Source organism: Cheilinus undulatus, linkage group 16 (assembly GCF_018320785.1).
Source record: "Cheilinus undulatus linkage group 16, ASM1832078v1, whole genome shotgun sequence".
NCBI lineage: Eukaryota > Metazoa > Chordata > Actinopteri > Labriformes > Labridae > Cheilinus > Cheilinus undulatus.
The window spans coordinates 30,191,714-30,216,772 of record NC_054880.1 but is presented as its reverse complement, the minus strand read 5'-3'; the positions used below and the strand labels follow the sequence as shown (position 1 = coordinate 30,216,772).

At 38.3% G+C, this 25,059-nt stretch overlaps 1 protein-coding gene across 2 annotated transcripts in view; it reads right to left on the bottom strand.

Moving 5' to 3' along the window:
• Positions 1–25,059, bottom strand: part of trappc9 (trafficking protein particle complex subunit 9) — a 341,471-nt gene that overhangs the window by 310,432 nt on the left and 5,980 nt on the right. The window contains exons 3-9 of one of the 2 annotated variants that reach the window (XM_041809216.1): positions 24,777–24,922; positions 22,541–22,666; positions 18,789–18,815; positions 17,577–17,698; positions 13,622–13,747; positions 11,374–11,590; positions 3,069–3,212 (exon numbers count right to left, since the gene is read on the bottom strand). In XM_041809216.1, coding sequence (XP_041665150.1) covers positions 3,069–3,212; positions 11,374–11,590; positions 13,622–13,747; positions 17,577–17,698; positions 18,789–18,815; positions 22,541–22,666; positions 24,777–24,922 — 908 coding nt within the window. The remainder of the gene's footprint in view (positions 1–3,068; positions 3,213–11,373; positions 11,591–13,621; positions 13,748–17,576; positions 17,699–18,788; positions 18,816–22,540; positions 22,667–24,776; positions 24,923–25,059) is intronic. The other variant, XM_041809217.1, reaches the window with a different exon arrangement.

Sequence of the window (25,059 nt, the reverse complement as noted above, 5' to 3'; positions counted from 1 at the left end):
AAAACTGAGACATTGTATCATTTCGTGCAAAAGAAAATAGTTCATTTTGAATTTGATGTCAGCAACACATCTCAAAAAAGTAAGGACGGGGCAACAAAAGGCTGAAAAAGTAAGCGATACAATGAAAAACAGCTGGAGGAGCATTTTGACACTAATGAAGTTAACTGGCAACAGGTCAGTAACATGATTGGGTATAAAAGGAACATTTAAGGGAGGCAGAGTCTCTTGCAAGAAAAAATTGACAGAGGTTCACCAATCTGCAACCAGCCTTCAGAACCTCATTGAAGACAAGATGAGTTTAACTCTCTTGTTTTTAGGTGGGCTATGTTCGTCAGAGGTCCGGCTGTACGTTATTGAAACACTATCTACATCTCTGACTGTTTGACTTAGAAGAGGACGATGGGTCCACTACTGCAGTTTTCATCCACCCCTGCCATGACTGTTTTATTTACCTGCTGCTCTCAGGTCAGCTGAAGCATTTATGACATTGAATAAGTGGAGCTGAGGGAAGTCAGCACCTCCTATTGTTCAGAGTATCGATGCACAAGCTGGGCTTGTCCCCCTCTTTATTTCTATAGATTTTGGCAGTTCAGGATATATCAGAGTGCAAAAAAAAAAAAGAAAAAAATTTATATATATATATATATATATATATATATATATATATATATGTATATATGTATATATTTACATCAACAATTTGAGCCTCTTCCATCGGGTTCCCTTCTCAGACTTCCACCGAGTAAAACCAACAGATACAAACACTCCTTTATTCCTATTGCCATCTCTCTTCTTAACTCCTGTAGGAGGAGATAGTCTTTGCACTGTTGCACTTTCTGACAGCCAGTGTCATGAATTAATTGATCAATTTCCTTGTTGGATTTTGAATTTGTCTCCTGTTTTACGTTACTTTGTGCTTTAAAGGGTCAAATTGTGCTGTTATATGTTTTTATGTACTCTTACGTGTTTTATGTGGCTTTTATGTTTCTTATGCTCCCATATTTTTGCACACTGAATCGCCCTGATTGGGGGCAAACGTTCTTGATTGATTGATTGATTGATATCCTTGCGTCCCAATTGGATGTCCATTATTACTATGACCAGTCCATACTGTATTGCTCTGACTTCAGACATAATAGAAGAGACAGAGCTCCCAGCAGAGGCTGATAAAAAGAATACACTCCACAAATGTCACAAGGCGCTAATTGGCTGAAAGCACATCGTGTTGCTTTCTTTTTTGAGCAGCAATTTTTTCATTTTATAGATGATGACACATTTTTGGTACTGAAATAGAACTTGAGGGGGTGCAATTAACATTTGCAAAAATGATAAGAGTACAGAAACCAAGTCTTTAAAGTGAGGCTATGAAAAACTAACTGAACAAAGCTCTTCTAATCATCTCTTTCTATTTTTAGTATCCTTTTAATTAGAATATCTGTTATATTAAATTTAACAAATTAAGTAAAACTTGTGAAGATAATTAATAGCACAACATTTCCCTTCAAAATTATGTTTACCAAGGTTATTTAATTCATGATCAGTTAAAAGTCACTTGTTTAAATGAAGAATCATTCAATGAATGAATGATGTGTCCTGATCCATCAGTTCCTTTATCTAATAAGCATTACAGCTTCTGTGCTTGCGATTTCCCATCTTAGGCTTTTTTTATTTCAGAACAACTCCAGTTTCACCTTTTTGGGTTAAAAAGCACGGATGAGAGTTCGGCTGCATGCTTTCTTAATCAAAAATCAGAATCATTGTTGCCACAAAGAAATAATCTACCAAACACTAATTTCATTACTCTTTGTGCTAAGTTCAGATCAGCGGGATAATCAAAAGCTTTGCCTTATTGTTCAGCTCCCTGTTCAACACAATCATGCTCTGACACGACATTTGACTTTCTAGCTTATTTGAGACGCTATCCCAACACTGATAGTGACTGATTGGGGAAAATCAGTGGCAGGGCTGAATTGGACATCATAGATAACACAAATTCAAAAGAAGACAAAAACATCAACCTTTCTGGAGTCTCTGTAGGCTCTGCTTTAATTACTTTTTCTCCAAGTTTTTCAGTTAGGAGCCCAACTTGTTTGTCTAAATTTACAGCCTATTTTGTTGTGATTTCTGCATTACTTTGTACAAAATGACACAGAGGAAACAAACTTATCTGATGAGTTGCCTTGTCCACCTTGATAGACATGCAGACAGTGTATCAGAGCCATCAAAGACCTTTCCTGTCAAACTCTATTCTTTACATATACATACATATACAAACGCTGAAACCCCAAGACGCATCGATAGGAACTTATTCTACCCATGCAACCAACCCTAGCCTCTCTGACATTATTAGTACCAAACTGAAGATGGAAGAGGAGGCAGTCAAGACACCAAAACTGCAGCAGGCAGCACCCGGCGCCCAAAAAGATACACAGAAAGTCTGAAATGGCATCTATTGATAAACACTGGTTAAGAACTATGCTTAAAAGGTCAGCGTTTAAAGTATGATAATACCCAGCGGTAGCAGTAGTAATAACATCATTTGGCTGCATTTTTCTGGCCATTGATGTATGTTAAGCTGAGGAGGGTAATACTATTCAAGCAGGCCAGGTTCAAGGAACGCTTGAATGAGCAGCTTCCTTACCCCAGCAGCAGTCGTCCCTTAGCTGAAATTTAATATTTTACACTCTAAGCTTTCTTCATCTTGTTCATACCTCGTCTCGCCCTCCCTTTCCCCCCTCAATTCTCATGCTCTGTAGCCAACCAAGGATTACGTTGGCCTCTATTGTGTGGCCAGTGGACCGTCTGGTTCACACTGCTTCAGTGAAAAACCCCTATCTTCTGGCTGCACAGGATTTCTGGTCAGTGGACAATGTTGCCCTCCTGCCAAGCAAATACTGGCTTTGATGTTCACTGCATACCATTAAGTAAAGGGTATAATACTGCAATCACCAAAGAACAGGATGGCTCTTTCTGGGTATGAAGCACCTCACAGGGTTTAAGTTTACAATAAAAAAGAAAAAGTATCTGCTACTTTTCAAGACTCTTCTTTGAGTTCAATAATAGCTGACCTTGATCGGATAGGAAGTCCAGCATGGTCTGCAGCAGGAAGGACAGGTGGCGAACAGAAAGGGCAGGGTTACCCATGCGACGGGATGCATACACCAGTTCATGCAGGAGGCGCATCTGAACAGCAGCCCAGCCTCGGTGTGTACCTGAGAGAGAAGTGGCAGAGAAATAATCATTGACAAGGCCGACAAGGCTCACTGCTGACATCTATTGTTACACAGCTGTCAATTCAGGTCAGCACAGATCTATAAAGTCATTATGAATCATCACTGCACCTCATTCACTAATATCTTCTTTCTCTTAAATGTGTTCCTGAGAAGATTATAAGAAAAGGTTCAGATTCATGACCCTGTTCTCAAACTGCTGTTTTTTATGCCTGTGCTGAATTGATGAATGCCATGTCCTCACAAGTTAGAAGCATGGATGCATATATTCCCTAACTTGAATATAAAAAGAAAAAGGTGTCTTGTATGTCCAAATAAGGGCATGAGACTGAAGGGCTATGTGCAAACTGCATAAACACAAACACAGAACTTGGGCAGGATCAAAAAGAGCAGTACAGAGATGCCAGTAATGCCCAAATTAAAATATTTCAATGACCAGGCACTGAAGGTTCAGTAAAAGAAGCACATGAGTAGTTCTTAAGTGGATTGAGTGCTACTCAAATGAAACCTTAGCAGGCTGAACTAAATACTTGATATTCATTTAAACAAATAGTGCATTTAAAATACACACTACAAACAGATACTGTATGTTATTGCTTATTTTCACAGCACAGTCCTCAGGGGAGGCACATCACACTGTAATTGGAAAAGAATGCAGACCAGATTTAGACCTGGTCCAAAGTTTGTTTATTACCTATACCGCTTTACAGTTCTAAATAAATCAAAAATGACCATAATGGATAACAGAAGCCAGTTTTAGCACTGTAAATCCTACTGCTAATATTTTCCTCCAAGCACCACGCATCTTCAATGCATCTTCTGTGTTGTCGTGGCTTTAAGTTGTGTTGTTAGCATTAACAGCACTCTAGCTCTTAGCAACTGTAATGGTTACATGCCTGTGTCCGACACACTGTCCTACTACCAATGTCTACAGAGCTGTTCAATATGCTGCTCTTCATGTTTAAATAAGAAGTAAAGGTACTAAAATGCACTGATGCTGATTCTACAATTCCAAGATGTAGCAAGACCAGACATGTTTAGTAAGCTCAGTCTGCTAAACAGAATGAGGTACTTTGAGAACAAGTCAGTCAAGATCATAACAACCAGAAATAAAATAAGTATTTAAAGTCAACAACTGCCGACAATAACTTTATGTACTAGCCAATACTAGTGTTAGATATTATTGTAACTGCGTTACTATAATCACATTACGTTTGTCTGTATCGCAGTAGTGTGATGCCTTACTGCTGCTAACTTGGTATATGATACTGTAAAGAATAATCTTGTTACTGGTGTAACTGTTAATCCTCCAACTACTTGTAAAGCAAGAAAATGGAAAAAACAACCAATCATCCCTTTTAATGTGTGCTCACACCACACATGCTGACTCAGGTGGCTAGCACATTAGCTTGAGTTCATAGAGGAGGGAGAACAAAACAGCAAAGCTGTCTAAATAAAGACATCTTTACCTCCGCCAAGGAGGTTATGTGATCGGCAGGGTTTGTTACTTAGTTGGTTTGTTTGTTATCAACATAACTCAAAAAATTATGGACGGATTCGGATGAAATTTTCAGGAAATGTCAAAAAATGGCATAAGGAAGAACTGATTAGATTTTGGGAGCGATCCAGATCACCGTCTGGATCCAGGAATTTTATCAAGGATTCTTTACTATTGGGAGATACAGCTAATGGCGGAGGTCTGCGCTCTCCAAGTGCTTTTCTAGTTAGATATGTGATGATATGAACACTACTTTGAATTTGTTGCACAAAAAGGAGAGAATGGGACGGTGAACCGAAACTGTGACCAGGCCTGAAACAACTCTCTACTTCCATGAACTCAGCATCAAACCTTTCCAAACACCTACGAAGGCAGCATACTAACACAAAGCTCAAGATGACTGCATAAGCTGACACCAACCAAGCAGCCAAAGGATCATTTTCAACAGCAACCAGTAACCACAAAGGTTGAGATAAATAGGCTTGTGGCAGCATATATGGTGGAGGAAATCTTTCCTACTGTGGTCTTATTCTTGACTTGTTTATCTGTGAGGTGTTGTTTTGCTATGATTTTCACATTTTTGCCATCACCTCATGTATCAAAAAAGAAAAATGGAGAGATTTTGTGTTTGTCCTTTGTCCCCCTGTGATGAGAGAAGGATTTATGATGATTGTAGTGTTATGTAAATCAGGGACTGTCTTTTGTCGACTTTAGTTACACGACTTGACTGAACATAACACAGAAGTACTCGACTTCCCACTAGTTACTCGTGGAGCACATATACACTGAGTCCTATCTAGCAGCATCAACCCTTGTGCTGACATCACTCATATATCCTTACAGCTTTTATGGCATGAAATTGTGCCATAACATTATATTTCACTAATCTGGGAATATGTACGGTAAGCTTTGTGTTTTTCACTGGCAGTTAAGATACAGAAGATCTCAGGTAAGAAGGAGTAATGCAAAAGTAGCGGATCTAGTAGTGTAAGTAGTTACTTTAGCAGTAAGTATTTAAGTAATGTGGCATTACTCTTTTAGAAAGTAACTAGTAATATGTAAAGAATCACTTTTTTGAGTAACTACCCCAACAACAGCAAAAACTGCTGAGATAAATAAAGGAGATTCATCATCAGTTTGTACTCCTCCAGCGTGAATAGCAATTAAAGCCTTTGGATTTATGATCATGTAATTTTATTTAACTAAAATTTGTGATCAATATTCAGTTATCTGACTTAAGCTTACAAGTTAAGCACATATCATTATCTTTGTTTAAGGGTTTCCCAGACATCTCATAACAAGCTCAGCACAGAAGTAAAACTTCACAACACAGAAAGTAAAATGTTTTTTTTAATTGTTTCACAGCAGCTTTAGTACTTTGAAATGTTCATTTAGAGTATAATAAACCTTTTAAGTTTTCATTTGTCATCCATCACTCACAACAGGCCCCACATAATGAAATCAATCTTAAGTCTATGATTCAATCTGACTCTTAAAAGTGAAGTATCCCCACTGCGGACCTTCAGATGAGCCCCAGCATGATGCTAACTCTGCCAACGTTATTCTCTTTACAGATCTCCAGAAGACATCTTAATAGCATTCTAGCCTGACACCAACTGTTACATAAGACCCTCAGCTCCCTACCACATCGCATACTCCACTCCCAGCTGTCGACTGTTGACTCACTAAGTGGGAAAGAAAACCAGAGGAAAGATGTGCAGGGGAGGCCTGAGGGGCAAGAGGGAGGGAAAGAGGATGTTTAGTAAACACTCAGATGTTTCCTCAGCTAAAATACCACTTCCAATAACATCAAACCAAGTACATGATGCTTTTCAGTTCTCAGCACTTTTTCTACAACGCTTGTTTTTTTATCCTAACTTCATTTGGCATCTGAGCAAACTGTAAACGCAGTTCCTTCATAAGCGATTTTTCCATCTTTTCCCACTAAGCAGGCTAAAAATAGCTGAATACCACCTGTCTGCTAAAATCAGTGCTTATCTGGAGAACAGTAATCCAAAAGACACTGGATTTTCCCAGAATGTCGTTCTCACTCAAACATGAAAAATGACTCCATTTGCTGTATTTTCAGACTGGAGCTGAAGGTGTCTGGAAATCCATTTAACACACCACCAAGATAATGAGCGTGGTGTCTCATCCGAGCAGCTGCACTGTCATGCAAAACCAGACTCAAAAAGGCTTTTAAACTTTGTCCGCCTGTGATGAAAGAAGTGGAGTTTTCTACTGTGCAGGCCTGCAGGGTGATGAGATGCCAAATATAACCATTACTCTCCCTCTTTAAAAACATGCAAGTTATTATGGGAAAAGAAGCTCCAGAAATGTCTTTAATGGCAGGACAATGGTAGAGGAATCACAGGCTCACTATTTCAGGCTCAAAGAGAGAAGGAGTGAAAAAGTACCTGAGAGCCACTTAAAAAGCCATTTGTTTTTTAGGCTTCTGATCTAATAGCACTCCTATTAGAACACACCATTGATCCTCATTTTCTACCACTTGAACTTGCATCTCGAGTCATTTGCTTTATAAACTCCCACCTGATCCCTTCTGACAAAGACTTAGATTCATCATTTCCGGCTTCCCAATAAGCACTTTTGGGATTCAGAGTGGATACCCAGGCCTCATTTAGGACTTTAATGTAACAGCTGCTTGATCAGTATTGGGAAATATAACTTCTAATGCTTAAAGGTACTTAATCAAACCGAAATATTCCAAGTGATTATTTTTATATTCATTCCCCTATATGTGAAGTATGTAAAATTCAGCACAAGCAATTTAAGTGTAGAAAGTATGTATCTCAGAAATTGCCAAAAATGTATTGCACTTACCCTAACATTGTAAATACTGCAGCTAGGTCTCTGAAATATAACGCTTTAGATAACCATTTTATTTTTGCTCTCCTCTAGACCAGGAACTCAGCTAGAGACCTTAGTGAGAAGTTTGTACTCTCCCTGGGACTTAAAATTTTAAAAATGTACATCACGTATCTCCATAACATCCACAGGTGCACCTCAAAAAACTTAGCATATCAAGTAAAAATTCATTTTTTTCCCATGATTTAGTTCAGAAAGCTACATTTCCATATGTTTGAGATTCATCTCCAACAAAGTGAACAAAGAGTTTTTTTCATTTTAATCTTGATGATTTCAGCTTACAGCTCCCGAAAACAAAAATCCCCTATTCCAAAATATTATGGAAAATGATTTCCTGAGACTTAGTTTTCTGATTCTGGTTCAGTACACACAACTGCAATCATGGGGAAGACTGCTGACTTGAGTCTTGTCCAGAAGACAATCAATGACACCCTTCAAAAGGAGGGTAAGCCACAGGTCATTGCTGAAAGGGCAGGCTATTCTCAGAGTGCTGTATCAAAGCATATTCATAGAAAGTTGACTGGGAGGGAAAAGTGTAGTCAGGAAAGATCCACAAGCAACAAAGGTTAGCACAATCTTCAAAGGACCATTTATCAAAACAGATTTAAGAACTTAGGGGAGCATCACAAGGACTGGACCGAGGCTGGAGTCTGTGGATCAAAAGCCACCGCACACAGACGCATCCAGAAAATGGCCAGCAAGTGTCATTTTCCTGGTGTGGACTCAATCCTGAATCACAGACAACACAATAAATGTCTATCCTAGGATAAGGACAAAGAGAGCTGGACTGCTGTTTTGTGGTCCAAAGTCCTGTTTAAAGAAGAAAGTACATTTTGAATTTCATTTGAAAATCAAGGCTCCAGAGTCTGGAAAAAGATCAGCGAGGTACCAAATCCAAGGTTCCAGAAGTCAGTGATGGTTTGGGGTACCATGTCGTCTGCTGCTGTTAGTCCACTGTGCTTCATTAAGTCCAGAGTGAATGTTGTCAGGAGCCCGGGAGATTCTAGAGCACTTCATGCTTCCATCTGCTGAGAAACTTTATGGACATACCAATTATCTTTTCCTGCCGGTCTTGGCACCTGCCAACAGAGAAGCCAAGACTACCAGAAACTGGTTTGCTGAATATGGCCTTACTGTACTTGATTGACCTGAACCCCATAGAGAATCTCTGAGGAAGATGAGAGACACCAGACCCAACAATACAGACAAGCTGAGGACTGCTATCAGATGCATACTATCATGCCACATCATATTGATTCAGTAATTTGTGTAAAAGGAGCTCCAACCAATTACTAAGTGAATAAATGTGCATAATTTTCCAGAACGCCAACACTGACTGATGTTTTGGGATATTCGAATATTTTGAAGTGGTGGAGTTTTGATTTATATGAGCTATAAGCTGTAATCATCAAGATTAAAATAAAGAAAGTCATAAAATATTTATCTTTGTATGAGATTAATCTAGAATATATTCAAGTTTCACTTCTTGAATTAAATCACAGGGGAAAACATAACTTTTTCAAGATAATCTAATTCAATAAAATGAAACTGTATGTCTAAAATAAATAAATAACTATATTAATAAATATACATAATTCCTATGGTGTTCATGCTGTTTTATATTCTGTTTTGAGCCTCTATAAGTAAATTGAATAATTTAACAGCTGGATTTTAATCATGCAGTCACCTGGAACCTGTTTTAATGTATTTCATACACTACAACTACTGATCAGGATTTCTTATCAGTGAATATATGTACTGCTTAATATTCAGTTTGAAAAAATGCTGAAAGAAAATTCTCTTGTGAGGAAATTAATGGAAAAGTAAAATACCTTATTTGTAGGTGACCTAGTTAGTAAAGAGAACTCATTAGCTAAAATATTTTGTCAACAATGTTTCTTTTTCTTTTTTTAGTAGGCCTATGTTTGCTCTCTTTTGAGCCAAAGCTACTTTATTTCTTGTATGTATAAAAGAGATTTCTATATTAAAGATATTACAGTGCAAACACAAACAGCAAAAAGGAATGTAAGAAGTTTAGTGATTAATGTTTAGTGATCCTGCAGAGGCATTAATCTCTTACAGTGACTACACTGTTTCTTAAGTTTTTTGTGCTTTAAAATTAACCATAAATTATCAGTTCAAGAGCTGGTGAATGCTTCATTCTTTGTTTCTTTTGAAGCTTTTATTACTGAGCATAAAATACACTGAGGCCTCTCTTCTGCATTTAAAGGCTTTAGTGAAGCCAATGTTTATCAACTTATGACATTTTTTTAAGCAATTTTCTTTTCCAGTTGGCAATCCAATAAAAACTGGTGTCTAATACCAAGTTTGGGAAAGGCTGCTCTAATCTATAGTCTTTATTTCAAAAGCGTGAGTAAGCATGGGGTTGCAATTAGGTCTGTCCACAAAAAGGAAAGGCCCCCCGAACAGCCCAGAGAACATGCCATGGGATTTCTTAATATCAACATATGTTGGATTAGTAGCATTTGTGACAGCCTCTGTTAAACTCATTATATGACTCTTACTGAATAATAAATGTATATGAATATAATAGAAAAATGAAGCACATTGGTATGATTTCTTGTGATATCAAGACCCTTTGCATCAATAATGAAGTTCTATAGAAGCTACAAGCTGTGAAACAACGTCCAGAGCAGAAGGGAAAACATTTCATCCTGAATCTACAGCATGTTTTTATTCACAATTTACAGGGGAAACCAGGCCAGAGATCGACTGCACATTTGAGAAAAATCCTCTCACAGCGTCACTAATAACAAGAGAACATAGCTGTCCCTGAGCTCTTCAGTTCATCGTGAGTCTATCTTTTCTTGTTGCTGATGCTCTTATTGAGAGCCTGCTGCTGCAATGAGCAGGGTCAAGAGTCTGTACAACCAAGGGGTTTATCATGAGGACCTTAGTAAAGAGAGTACAAAAGCCCGGGTCAGGTCTCAACTGTGTCTCTTTGTAAGCAGATTGCTGGCTTGAATGTCAAATATCCTGAAGGAGCACTCTTAAGCTCAGGGTGGAATGAAGTGATGCTTTCATTTCCATTATTTATTAAATCTGTGTTCACACTGCTTCTTTCAACCTATTCTGGATTTTGAAAGCTTTCTCTATTTGAAAATGCTTATTTCTGTGATTCAATAATTTACTACTTCTGACTGATAGAAAGCCAGCACTTCTTAACTTGAGACCTTTGCAAATAGGAGAATAACCCTCATATAAAATGAAGTGAGCCATCCCTGTGTTTGTTTTGCTTCTGCTCTGCTTGAGGCTTTTGTTTTCAGGCTGCCTGTCTTTCTGTCTGCTGCAGTTTTAAGAAGAGGTAACTCAGGAACCCCCTGGAGGAAATATCATCTAATTTGGCAATAACCACCATTTGGACTGAAGGCTGGAGCAATCAGCATTCAGTCAATGTGAGCTTTCAAAATAAAAAAGGTTTGGGCAATTTCTCAAGAACAAAGACAAAAATTCACAGAAAAGTTTAGTTGAAGAAAATAATGAGGTAATGACATTTTTCTTGAAATCTCTTTGAAAACATATTGTCATGGAAACCACTTTCAGTTCATTTGTTATCCTATTCTCAGAAAGGCAATACCTTAGGAACATCTTCAGTAAAACAAGGTTGTCAAAAAATCGTAAATATTCTATTACTTTACGATACCATGTATTTTCCAGAGCTGTATATATGAAGTTCAAAAACGGTGTGGAACTGGATTTTTATCTCTAGTTCTGTACTTCTTCTACTTCCATTTTTACCTTTGCTGAAGTCCTTGGGATCCAGTGACAGGCTGTATCCAGGTAGCGTCTCCAGCAGCAGCTTGTAGCATGCCCTCCAGCCAGGCTCCGGGATTGTTGGAGCCACACACTGCATGGCAGCAACACGCTTAAAAAATGCAGACTTGCGATGGAAGCCAATCAGTTCATAGAGCTCAGACAGGATACTGTAGCGTTGGATCTTCTCCTCCTCTGAAAGCTGCAGTATGGGAAACATTACATGATGATATCTGCTTATTAGACTTCACTGTACAGATACTGATTGTTTTTTCCTTCATATTCGAGAAAGAATAAGAAAGAAAAAACACTTCTCTATTCTCACCTACCATCTGAGGTTGTTGATTGAAAAAAGGACTGTTCATGATTCAGACTCCAGTGCACAAAGACAAAGGACTTTTGTAACGGTGATGAAAATCTTCTTTCAAGCAGTAAAACTTTTGATCCAAATATTTACATATTTATGGATTCTGGATGTTTTAATCAAAAGAGGGATTCAATTTTATTCCATGCATTTTTAAAGAGGCAATTGGAAAGTGTTGGATGAAAAAATTTAGCAAACACAATTACTATTCTAAGCATTTCAATATTTTATCCACAGTGCCTTGCACACTACACATTCTCCCACTTGGACTGCTCACATTCAAGTGCCACAAATAGTGTTATTGAGATCGTCCCATTGAGTTTTTTTACAATGTAACAACAGTGCAAAATAAAATGCCAACAATAGTAAAATCTAAAATTAGTCATCTGTATCATTAGAAGACACTCTACTGTTCCTGATCAAGGCTGATGGATTGTCAAAATCCTGCTAGTTACCTTAAGCCTCATTTGCACGGGATGAGTATTACCTAGGAACTTCTGGCCATTTGTGATAATTGTGCAGGACGTCTATGTTTTTAATCCCATGCGAACTGACCATGTCTGTTATTTCTGGAGTAAAAATGCCAGGGCAAATTTACCTACCACATTTCAGCACACAAAGAGATCTCCAGGTAATACTAATCCCTTGCGAATAGTGCTTTAGACGTATTACAAAAAAAACTTTCTAAAATGGTTTAATAATAACTAGGGCTGTCAATGTATAGTGATATTAAGGTAAAAAAGATATACATAACTTATCTCTAATCATCTTAACTGCTTTACTGTCCTTTTTGGAGTACCATAGTTAAGTCTCTGGGGCCAGGCAGAAGCTGGATGCTACTCATTGTAGCATATTCCCCCCGAGTGATGGAATATTAGTAACATAAGGTCACAGCTGTGCCTTTGAATTTCTCATTTTCTTTTAAAAAACATTGAAAAACTTGATTAACAAATTTAAAAGTAATCAGAACTGTGTGCTATCAAACATTTCCGTTTTTTATAATTTCCTCAAGATATTTTGGTTCAGTTTCCTATCTGTAGCAAGTTCTTTTGTCCGAGGTTAAGCTGATGCTATATATTTTGATCTACCAGAGGGTCCTTATTTTCTTTACCCCCAGAAAAGCATGTTATAAGACAAACATGAAGTAAAGTACCTTAAGAATAAATCAGCACAAATTATCAAGTAAAAGACGAGAAAGAACAGCCTGTGAAGATCTCATAGCTTAATTGTTAACGTTACTTGGTTTAGAATGAGGTCATCATTAGGGGTTATTTTGTACCTGCAGACCTGCATAATTCTTAATACAGAACAGTGTTGTACACTGTATTCTATAGAGAAAGCACTTACTGAAACTGTCTAGCTCTAAGTCATTGTTTCAGGCCCCACGGGTGTAGCAGTGCAGCACTTATCTATATTATAAATCTAAGGTACAAAAAAACACCTTTTTGACTTAATATGATTCCCAGAAAAAGACATAAATTTAATTTAAATAACTGAATCATAAACGTGTTTAAAGAATGTGATTTAAGTGTGATGAAGTACTTAAATTTAGTGATTAATAATGGATTAAAAAACAAATATTTGCTAGTCCTAATAATTACACTGAACTAGCATTGGACCATCATACACTTCTAAAAAACATGTATATAATGATATAAAGATGAATAGTCAGATAAAAGAACTAAAAGGGCAAAGTTGTATTAAATTTCCTTGGCCTTTATCCCATAAATTACTAAGGGACAGATGAGACAAGAAGAAAATGGTAAGGTGGAGATGTGAGTTGATTTAACAGTACACAAGACTGCCGGTGGTCCTCTTTATCATCCTATGGAGCAGAAAAAGCTTTTATTTTTCACTGAGATAACATACCTGGCCCAGGTTGATGTAAACAGCATTCTGCAGGAACTCGGAGGCCTCCCTTGCCCTTTTCTGAATGGCCAGCACCCTCACCGCTTTCACACAAGCCTCCAGCTCGATCACACCTGCGTTCTTATACTGTGAGAGATAAGAGGAAGAGCGGGGGAGGTCGGCGTTAATGAAAAATGAGGGTCCCCTTGACTTCTACAAGGCACCTCATAATCAGGAAGAATGTTTTTTCATTAGCATATGACCACCCTCATCAGTCTCTGCAGACGTGTGATGACGGACAAGTGAGATAACTCCAAATTCCCTTGTTGCTCATTTTTCAGGGATTCCCAGTAAGTACTGCATCTGTGCTACCACCAGGAACCAGAGCTACTGCTGCTGAGGCTTCATGCGGCTGCAAGTAAATGCATTTTTTATCTTGCCGTCTCTCAACTTCTCTCCACTTTCAGCCTCATTGTCTCCTTATTAAAATTCAATTAATATCTGAATAGCTACGTGTTGAGATGTAATTTAATTCTGAATGAACTAGTTACAGGTAAAAGGGCTGAGGGAGGTCAACGCAAAAAGGCAATTATTATAATGAAGATAAAGCACAGGACTGCTCCTGAATAGTTTGGTAGCATAATGAGCCTATTCCACTTTCTCAAAGCATTGGGGATACCTTAAAATACTCTTTTTGATTGTGTCTTAGTCACAAAGTACAGTAATTTATAAAAATCTGAATAATGTGCTTCCATGCTCTTTGTAAGTCTTTTTCCAGAGTAACATTAAGAAATAAAAAGCTACTGTCAGCACTTATTGTCTCACACTACTCAAAAACAATGTCCTTACTTCCTTCAAATTCCACTAAATCAAGTCAAACACTGCCCCCTGGTGTGGCGTTATTGTAGTGGTAGCTTCATATCTGCCTTTAAGTGCGGATTTTATAGGAACCTAAACGTCATTATTTAAAGTCAGAGCATTGATCCATAGATTGGAGAGACAGAACAAAACTCTTTCAACATTTAATGGGTTGTAGTAACAGCGAGAGAGAAAGTGTTTTAAAACTTTTTCCAAACTGGCATAAAATGAATTATGTTCAGCAATGCAAGAGTTAACATGAACAATTCATTATGAAAGGCAGTGTCAATCTTGGTTCTCTGCAAAATTTTACTTTACCCAAATAAATATATCAACTGAGTCGTTTTAACATAGTATGCAGTATGCCAAATTGCCAAACTCCACTGATCTGATCTGTGCACACCTTGATTTTATAATTAAAGAAAAAAACTTAAGTCCCTCCAGTATAAAAACTGAGCTCTTCCTTTCATTATGACAGTCTTTTTTTTTTTAGAAGCAGCCAAAAACAAAACAAGCAACATTTGATTCCTCAAGAAATGAGAGGTGTATTCCTTTTCAAATGTAGATATGCAGTATTAAAAAACATAAAGTATTTTTTCTAATCTCATGAGCATTAAATTCAAGCATATTTTTCAACAGTAACATTAAAACTAAGCTTAAGGCTTAGCTTCAAGGTGAGCTGCAAAGAGCACTGAAAAAATATGCCAGATTTTTAAATGAATTCTGCTGTTAGGTCTGTTGCTTCTGCTTCAAATGCCACAAACCTAACACTATACCTCACAAATGCCCCTTTACGACCGAGCTGGTGCTAGGGCTAGTTCCAGGCTAGTGCCTGGGTTAGCACCGGTTCTTTCTGTTACCACCAATAAAGCACTGGCTCCAGGTGCTAAAAACTGGTGCCTAGCAGGCACCAACTCTTTGCTGGGCCAGAGTGAGGGCCAGAGCGAAGTGCCAACTAAGTTGGGGGCGGGGGGCGGGGTTATCGTGATGGTCATGACGCGGTGGAAACCAGTCATTCTGAACTCGGCCACAGACTGAGTACATGCTGGTCGGCTCCGTCCTGGAGACTACCGTTACTGATCCTGGTAAGTTTTATTTCATCCTGTTGTTCGCCTACTATGAATACGCTTGCTACAATATTCCCTCATCAATATTATGAATGTTACATCAGCTAATGTGGTGCGGCTTATTGTTTGCTAGCCAGTTAGCTGCTAGTAAGCTAACAAACAATAACAATGCCTGAAGAATCCTGAAAAAAGCAGCAATATTTCAGAGTGAAGCATGGTGGCTTACATGAACGTTTAGATGATATAAATGGCAGATAAATTGGCTGTAAATACAATGCCTATAAGAAGTATTCACCCCCTTGGATGTTTTACTCTTCCATTTATAAATCATTCATGGTAAATAAAATTTGGCATTTTTTTAACTTACAAAAAAATTGTTATGTCAAAGGGAAAACAGATTTCTACAAAGTAATGCCAATTGAACAAAAATTTGTAATGTTAAATAAGTGACAGCATAAACATTAACCCCTCTCAAGTCAGTATTTAGTAGATTCACCTTTGGCTGCAATCAGCACTGAGTCTACTCCATTCTTCTTTGTAAAACTGCTGTAGCTCTGTCAGGTTACATGGGGATCAGGTATGAAAAGCCCTTTTCGAGTCCAGCCACAAATTCTCTATTGGATTGAAGCCTTGGCTTTGACTAGATGACCCCAGAACATTCACCTTTTTGTCTTATCTTTCCCGGAAAAATAAATTCTCCCAAGCCGTAGTTCTCTTGCAGATTGAATAAGACTGTTCTCCAGGATTTTCCTATATTTTGCCGCATTCATTTTACCCCCTGCCTGTACAAGCCTTCCAAGACCATGTGCAAAGAAGCATTCCCACAGCATGATGCTGCCACCACTGCCTCCCAGTGGGGATGGTGTGTTTGTGGTGGTGTGCAGTGTTTGGTGTCTACCAAACAAAGTGTCTTGTCTGACAGCCAAAAGCTCCATTTTGGTCTCATCAGAGATAAGGACTTTCTTCCACTTGACCATGGAGTTTCCCACATGTCTTTTGGCGTACTCTAGTCAAGATTTAATGTGAGTTTTCTTCAACAGTGGCTTTCTCTTTGCCACTCTCCCATAAAGCCTTGACTGTTGAAGAACCCGGGCAACAGTTGTTGGATGCAGAGTCTCTCCCATCTCAGCTGCTGAAGCTTGTAACTCCTTTAGAGTAGTCATAGGTGTCCTGGTGGCCTCTCTACTAGTCTTCTTCTTGCATGGTCACTCAGATTGTAAGGACAGCCTGATCTAGACATATTTACGCATGTGCCAAACTCCTTTCATTTCTTGGAATGAGATGGATTTAGCTGAACTCTGGGGGATATTCAGCACCTTGGATTTGTTTTGTATCCATCCCCTGACATATATTGTTATAAGTCAGTCATAACCCGTTTTCTAAGTTGCATGGAGTGTTCTTTTGTCATTATGGTGTAATGGTAGCCAGGAATACTGACTGAGTAGTGACTGGACCTTCCAGACACAGGTGCCTTTGTACTACAACCGCTTGAGACCCATTCACTGCACTAAAGTGATCCCTATTTCATTAATTGTGAGACTACTAGCACCAGTTGGCTAGATCTCTGTTGAATTAGGTCAGTCACTTTAAAGGGGGTGAATATTTATGCAGAGCTCGTCATCATTTAAATTTTTTAAAAGGAATCTGCCATCACATTGAAGTCATGAAGCTTGATTTTTGTTTGCTTTAAATTTTTTCTTTTGTAAATTCTTGTTTTCTTTTGCCATCTCAATATTTCTGTTGTTTATTCAGTTGGTTAGCTTATATGTTTATCGACACTTTATTTGTATGCATGCGTTTTATACGTAAATTTGAAAATACAGTTTGTATGCATAGCTGTTGTTGTTACATTGCTTTTTGTATCTCATAGAAACATAATTTCTCTTGCATAAGCCTGCTTGCTTCTAAATTTCTCCTGACACATCTCTTAGATGTTTTTAATCCAATCTAATGCAATTCTATGTGCGCAAATTAAATGAAATAACTAATTTATATGATTTTCATACCAGATATAAAAAGAAATTATGATAGAAGACGAGTTTGGTGTGTACCTTTCCATAGTAGGAGATGGCCTCTTTGTACTTCTCGATAATGTCCTCAGGACTCAGGCAGTTCTTTGCTCTTCCAATCTCAGTGCTGGTGTCTGCACTGATGCCGTTGGCTGTGAGGGCACCTATTCTCAAAAGAGGACGGTAAGTGATTAGTTAAAAAAACACCAGGTTGATCATGCAGTAGTCTGTTACTCCAAAGAGAAAGGAAACAACATGAAGAAAGGGAAGCTTAAATCCACCAATTATACTTTAAAGACAGCACCCTGACTACCACTGCCAGAACTTAAGATATTTTACTGAAGATAAATATGAGCTTGGAAGAAATGTGCTTATTTCCAGTTCTAATTTACTATGCAGCTCTTAACACCAATATCCTGACGTCATTCAAAGGCATTTGTATTTTTCAGGTGTGATTGGAGCGACGATTGCTGCAACATTTCAGGAGTTCAATTTGCACCTGTCATACTGCAAAGACGACTGCAAGGTGCATTCCTCAGCCAAAACTGACTAGAATACCAATACTAGTTGAGAGTGCATTGCCTGGAAATGGGACTGTGTCCATAGCAACACCACGGTACTGACATCACGGCAAACGTGTGAATATGAGATGTTGCATTGTACTACTTCTATGATTAATTTCCACACGCAGCGTGAGGAAGTGAATCATTTTAGAAAATATAGTACTATTGTTTAGTGAGTTATGAAATTTAAATATATATTGGGGGTCTTGATGCTTCTAGGTTTAAAAATGTTAAGAGGCTAATTGAAAATGGGGTAATGTGCCACCTGTTTGTGAATCAAAGTCGATTTGTAACTTTGAAATCAAATAATTTAATATTTCATATTTTTGGATGAGGTTAAATGATTTCTGTAGAATTAACAGGAGTAAGAAAAGGATTGTTTAAAAATACAACATGAAATACGATAGATACTAAATATTGTATTCTTAGTTTTGTGGTCGTTTGATGCTGATTAGCAAAACTGTGGCTGTGGGACAGAGCAGGTACGTTAAAAATCAAACAAAAGGTAATGGTAAACCAACACAGGTTAGGATTACCTGTGACAGGGGAAAAAAACATCAATCAATTTCCAATCAACAAAAATAGAAACAAATTAGAATGTGGGATGGAACAAAAAACATCAGACACAGGGTAAATGAGGCCACGAGCAAACAAGCAGACTGGTGAGCTATGTTGGTTAGGCATACCATACCTGGATCAATGAGAACCTCCTGAGCCCCTACAGACAGAGAGAAAGAATGCAGGTTCACTCCAAGACACAGAGTTAGCAGTGTTAGTCCCAACAGTCTGCACAACAGAAGCTGCCCTACTTCTCAATCAAGAGCTATGATAAACTGTCAGCATGGGCTTTACTTTATTATAAGCATAGTTAAAGGCATCCAGGAAAGTTTTAGACTACTTTATTTGGATTGAATCCTGTTACATTGGAGTTTTGGACGTGTACAAAAATGCGTATACATGCTTATTGCTTACAGATAATGCAATCAGTAAGCGGCAGTTTCATTCCAAGAAAAAAGCATTTATGTCCAAAAAGAGGTAGCGAAGACTGATTGCAAAACATGAACATAAACAAGCATGTGTCAAAAGGATTATACATTGCATAAGTGCAATACTTCAGGGTTTTTTTTTTATATCTGAGTATATGTTGCACAAGTTAGGGAATTTTATAGCTCTTCCATTTCTATTTAGAAGGAGTTCTGAATAATTAGGAGAACGACGAATATGACTACAAACTAGCATATTTGTCAGGAGGCTTCAAGCCCACCTCAGCTTCAACTACCTGTCTGTTTCTTGGTTGTCCCGTAATTAGTTTTACGACAGTTCTTTCAATGGGCTCTATGCACGGCAGGGGGTGGCGTATTTCCGGTGGAAAATAAGGCCGCTTCACAACTTCTGCCCAACAATACGTGCTAAGCCAAAACGGAATCTAAACCCTCCTATACTGCCTTAAATTGTCCGTTTTGTTGGTTTTTAATTTCGATTGTTGTTTGTGTTTACTCTATCACCATTGCTTGGCATCCAAACATGCTAAAATGATGTTTGAAAAACAGGTTTAAAGCACCTCTGGACATCGTCGTGCATGCTGCAATGTACATCTTTAGCTAAATTTAACTCATCATTGACAGTCAGCTCAGGTAACTCATGCAAACAGCGAGTAAACCGCAACAAATATGCCATCATACGCCTTTCTCTTCTCCCGACTGGAAGTGTGGGAGCGGTCTAATGCCAAATGCGGAAGCAGTTCATGCATAGAGCCCATATGGCCACTGCCACACTTCAGTAACAAAAAGGATGATATCGCTCCAACTATCCAATGCTTTACACAGGCCATCAATAGATGTAGGGAGGGACTCACTGTGGATTAAAATGGCATTTGAATGAGCCAAATGAGCCTCAAGTGAAACTATAAATACTGACAGCCACAGGTAGCTGCTGTGCATAATAGGGGAAGGCATATACAGGTGCATCTCAAAAAATAGAATTTCATGACACTTCCATACATTCTACATACATCTCATACAAAGGGAAATATTTCAATATTTTTTTGTTTTAGTGTTGATGATTACAGCTCACAGCTCACACAAATCAAAAACCACCATCTCAAAATAAGGGAATAACATCATTCAAAAAAAAAGCATTTATAATACAAAAATGATCAGTGCGCCGGTAGTCGAGTGGTTGGGGCGCGCGCTATGTGCGCAGGCAACCCGGGTTCGAATCCGGCCCGTGGCACTATTTCCTTAATGTCTCTCCCCGCTATCTTCCCTGTTTCCAACTCTATCCACTGTCCTATCTAATAAGGGCAAAAAAGGCCAAAAATAAATCTTTGAAAGAAAATAGTACAGAAATGATGACCTTTGCACAAATTGCTGCATCTATGTGATGTGACATGGAGCCAATCAGTGTGTGGCACTGCTAGTGTTTTGAAGCTCTGATAGCAGCCTTCAGCTTGAGATTCTTCATGGTGTTCAGGTCAGACTAGTCACCTTGTCAGTCAAACATAGTAATACCATGGTCAGCAAACCAGTTTCTGGGAGTTTTGGCTTCACTGTGGGCAGGGCCCAAGTCCAGCTGGACAAGGAACTCAGTATCTCTAGATATTTCTCCACAGATGGAAGCATGACATGCTCTTAAATATCCTGGTAGATGGCTGACAGCGTTGACTATGGGCTTGATAAAGCACAGTGGACCAAAAGCAGCAGATGACAAGGCACCCTAAACCATCATTCACAGTGAAAACCGAAACACTGGACATCACACTCCTTGGATTCTGTGCCTCTATGATCGGCCTCCAGACCCTGGGACCTTGATTTCCAAATGAAATTTAAAATTGACTTTAATCTGAAAACAGGACTTTGTACCACTGAGCAACAGTTCAGCTCTTTCTCTCTTTTGCCAAGGTGAGACACTTATAACGTTGTCTGTGGTTGAGGAGTGGCTCAACACTAAGAACATGACACTTATAGTCCATTTCCTGAACCGGAACCCCATTATTGTGGTTGTGTGTAATTATCAAGAGGACAAGAACAAAAGCCTAGGAAACCTTTGCAAATTGGTCTTTTTTAGAATACTCAAATATTTTGAGATGGATTTTGAGGTAGATTTCTTGTGAGCTGTAAGCTCACTTTGAACATCTCTTTTGAGTTTATGGGAAAAATATCAGCTTTGCAAGAAGGAGGACATGTTCGTTGTGCCTTAAGGATAAACATGATGCCATCTGATTCAACAAATTGAATGTACCCAACTTTGACTTTGTTTATAAGGAAGCACCACAGAACACCTTAAATAGTTCCCCCACAGTATAAAAATCTTTAAAAAATGTACAAATCTGATGTTTTATGTAAGTTAAAGATTGTGATTTCATTTTCTGAACTGGAGAGCAATCCAATCATGCAAAACTGAAAAGATGATTTGTTTTAGTTACTGATATATCTAAAAAATGCTAACTAGAACCCCCTCGAAGATGGGATACTGCATCTCAAAGTGCTATTCCTTAATGAATTCAGATTACATTCAAACTGGACACCAAATTTCTTGAAAGCTCCTTATGAACAATAAGTACTTTTTCTCCATTACTGCAATACCACTGATGCCACCAGGGGGTTATTTTCTAGAGAATCTGCACTTTGAGTTATCAGTATTTAATCACCTTTTAAAATCTAAATTAAAAGGTGCTATCGTGTTTTTATAATGTGATACATACATAACTGCTTTTCCTTCTTTTTACAGATTTGCAGATTTGTAGGCAGTATCCACACTGTCTGTATCATAGCTGCATTCACTCACTGTAAAATTACTAATTTCTGTTTGTTTCGTGCAAATCAGAGTAACATCATCTCTTACCTCATTGTTTCCTGTTCATTTATATATTTGTTTACACTGTTGTGAATTCTGGTGATGATAGCAGATATGTTTTAATGGCATTTTATTGCAATTTTAGACAATCTTAAATCATATAGGCTATTGAATATATCTACACATTTTTATGTAATTTGCTTATTTATTAGCATTATAATTTGCTGCAAGACTCAATTGTTAAGTCTCAAGAAATCATCCAGGATTGACAAAAGCAGGATCTTATCAGTGCTTGTATTAGGCAGGAGATAATGCTTTACTGATTGGCATGTTAAAAATTAATTCTAAATTTAGTGCAATTACACACAAAGCAGTATTAATTTAACACCATGTTAACAGCATGCTAATGACAGACTAGACAGGTTAAATTACATTAAGTTTGAATCAAATTGGGAGTCATCAGAGAAGCTTCAGCAGTTTAGGAAGCTAACATCTTGTTCTCTGCACACAAAAGAAGCTGCTCAGCAGAGCAAAGCGTAGCAATGTTTGCAGTAAGAGGTGACACTCACTGAATCAAAATGTATTCACCGGGAACAGCCCATTCAGATCATTGTTACTTATTGGTATGGTTATACAGTTATAGCTTACCTGGTCTGTGGCGTTTCCCTGCATCTGCTGGCTGAGAGATGCTTGGTTTTCGTCCCAGAGTCTTCCCTGCTGTGCCTCCAGGGTAGTGGAATATAACAGAAGCTGAACACAAACCCTCCAATGCAGCTGGAAAGCAAAAATAGTGATAATCACATCTAAACAAAAAATAAATCAGATAATTTTCAAACTCTCATGGTCTTATTATTCTTCTCACCAAAGACTCTGAAAGATGTTCAAAGACACCAACAGTAGTGTTTACACCAGGGGTGCCCACACTTTTTTGGCTTGTGAGCTACTTATGAAATGACCAGCTCAGCGTGATCTACCTACCAAAAAAAAATTGCAAGGGGGCTTGATAACAACAACTTTCTAACACCAGAAACAACACAAAATGTGAGTTCTCTGCTGAAAGAAAGTCAATGGAGTGTCAACTTTCTGTTGTATGTGACTTGCAGAATCTTAACATGTAAAAGCCAACTGAGTTGTCAGAGCAAATTCTTTTAAAGGAGTTTTATAAATATGAGCTGTCCCTCATCACACAATCTATTGTTAAACACACTGCATGCTACACACACAGTAAGAGCCACATCTCAATACGTTTCAGTAGATTTAGGCTGGGTCAGTGAGGCTGCACGTTTTATCATGCTGAGATACTTTTCCCCTGCAAGTTCCACCACTGTCCAGCATAGGCCCGTGATTTGGAGTAAATGTCAGCCTCCAGTGACAAGATCTCTTCCGTCAGCACGGCTGAGATCATATGAAACAATGTGTCGATTTTTGAGGCCAAGGAATCAACCTTGCTGTCCTCTCCAAACGGAAAGCATATGAATGCAGCGGTCACCTAGAGTACAGCAAAGACTTGGTAGCGTGTGTCAAAGTCTGAGCGGACTATCTGTCTCTGAAGCGCTCTCTGAAGCGCGCTCCTCATTTTTCTGTTGTCTTTTGCTCCCCGCATGTTACATATTAATTTAAGATAGGCTGAGATGTTTGCTCACAAAATCAGTTAGTTAACTGGCGCGCCTTGCATTTTGGGTTTGACAGACTGTCCGCTTTTCACGTCAATCACGTCACCGCTGGGGCAACTGATAGATACCTGTCATATGGCTTTATTCAAATGACACATGATCGACCAGCATAGCTTTCGCGATCGACCAACATATTGGGCACCCCTGGTTTACACTGTTGACTTTTGCTTTAACTTTTCATAATGTCATTAGCTGAAATATTGTATTACATGTTTATTGTATTATTCTTTCCCTGGTGAGAAGAAAACAGAGAGACGATGGGAGTGCTGTGTGTATGAAGAAAGGCAGGAAACATTTTCTGCTTAAGGCCCCACTTTGGCCAGAGGCAGCAAAGTCTAGACCCAGGATAAATACCTGACTCAAAGGCCTTAGGGCCACACTTTAACAATCTCAACACAGGAGTTATGAAGACATTTGGGCCAAAAACAATGAAACACTTTAGACTTTTAAATCCCTATGTCCTGTGGGGGCACAAAAGTTAGAGAAAAATGAATTGCCTTTAGACTCCTAAGATGTGGAGACATACTTGACAATGTTACTGAACTTTTAGCAGAGCCTTATTTTTCTACTAGACATCTTGTTTCCAACAACAAAAGCATAATGGAGGCATAGATTTTTGACATGATACTGCTATGTTACATTTTTTAACTGGTTTAATGACCTGATAATATTATTTCAAAGTAGAAAATATCTGTAGATATTCTGTTTCCTTATAAATACAGAAAAAAAACCAAAAGCAAAGTTGGAAATGCCCCACTCTGCTCCAGTGCTTTTAATGTGAAAGGTTGCTTGTCATACATGAAGTTATACTTCTTGTTTCTTGTTTCTTGTTTAGATTCTTAGTCTTTCACTGGATTTCCTTTGTGGGAACCCTTACTAATGTCGCATAACCCTTCTTGTTGGAATATTATGATCAAGAGGGTACAGTGGAGCTTCTGCGGCTTTAATGATAGCTGTTTGTGGTTTGATGGATGCACAGATTTTGGCTGCTGTGTTGGTCGTCAATGGTTCACAGGGTAAGAATCACAAGAATTGCAACATTCTAGTGATGTATGGCATGAAAAGGCCAAAGACTTATTCATAAAATTTGTGTAAATAATCATGATAATAACTATGACTTATTGGTTAAAAAAGAAAAATCTTTTATTACCTGTACCCACCTCTGTATTTCAAATCCTATCTAGTATTTAGCTGCAAATTGTCACACTTACCACCAAGCCAGAGGAAGTCATTGACCCCCCTGAGCAGCTCCACAGCCATGTGGTAGTGGACCAGGGCATCCTGCAGCATGTTAGCCTGGAGACACAAGTCTCCAACATGCTTCCTCATCCGTCCCTGGCAACGCTTCTTATAATGCCTGGAAAAATAGCAGAGGACAGGGCAGAGGGGTAAGTTTTGTGGCATTTCAATAAAGTATACAATTACTGACTTTCAAAAATTTATATTGGTTGATTTTTATGAATCTTTAATATTCCTCCTTTGGAAAACATTACA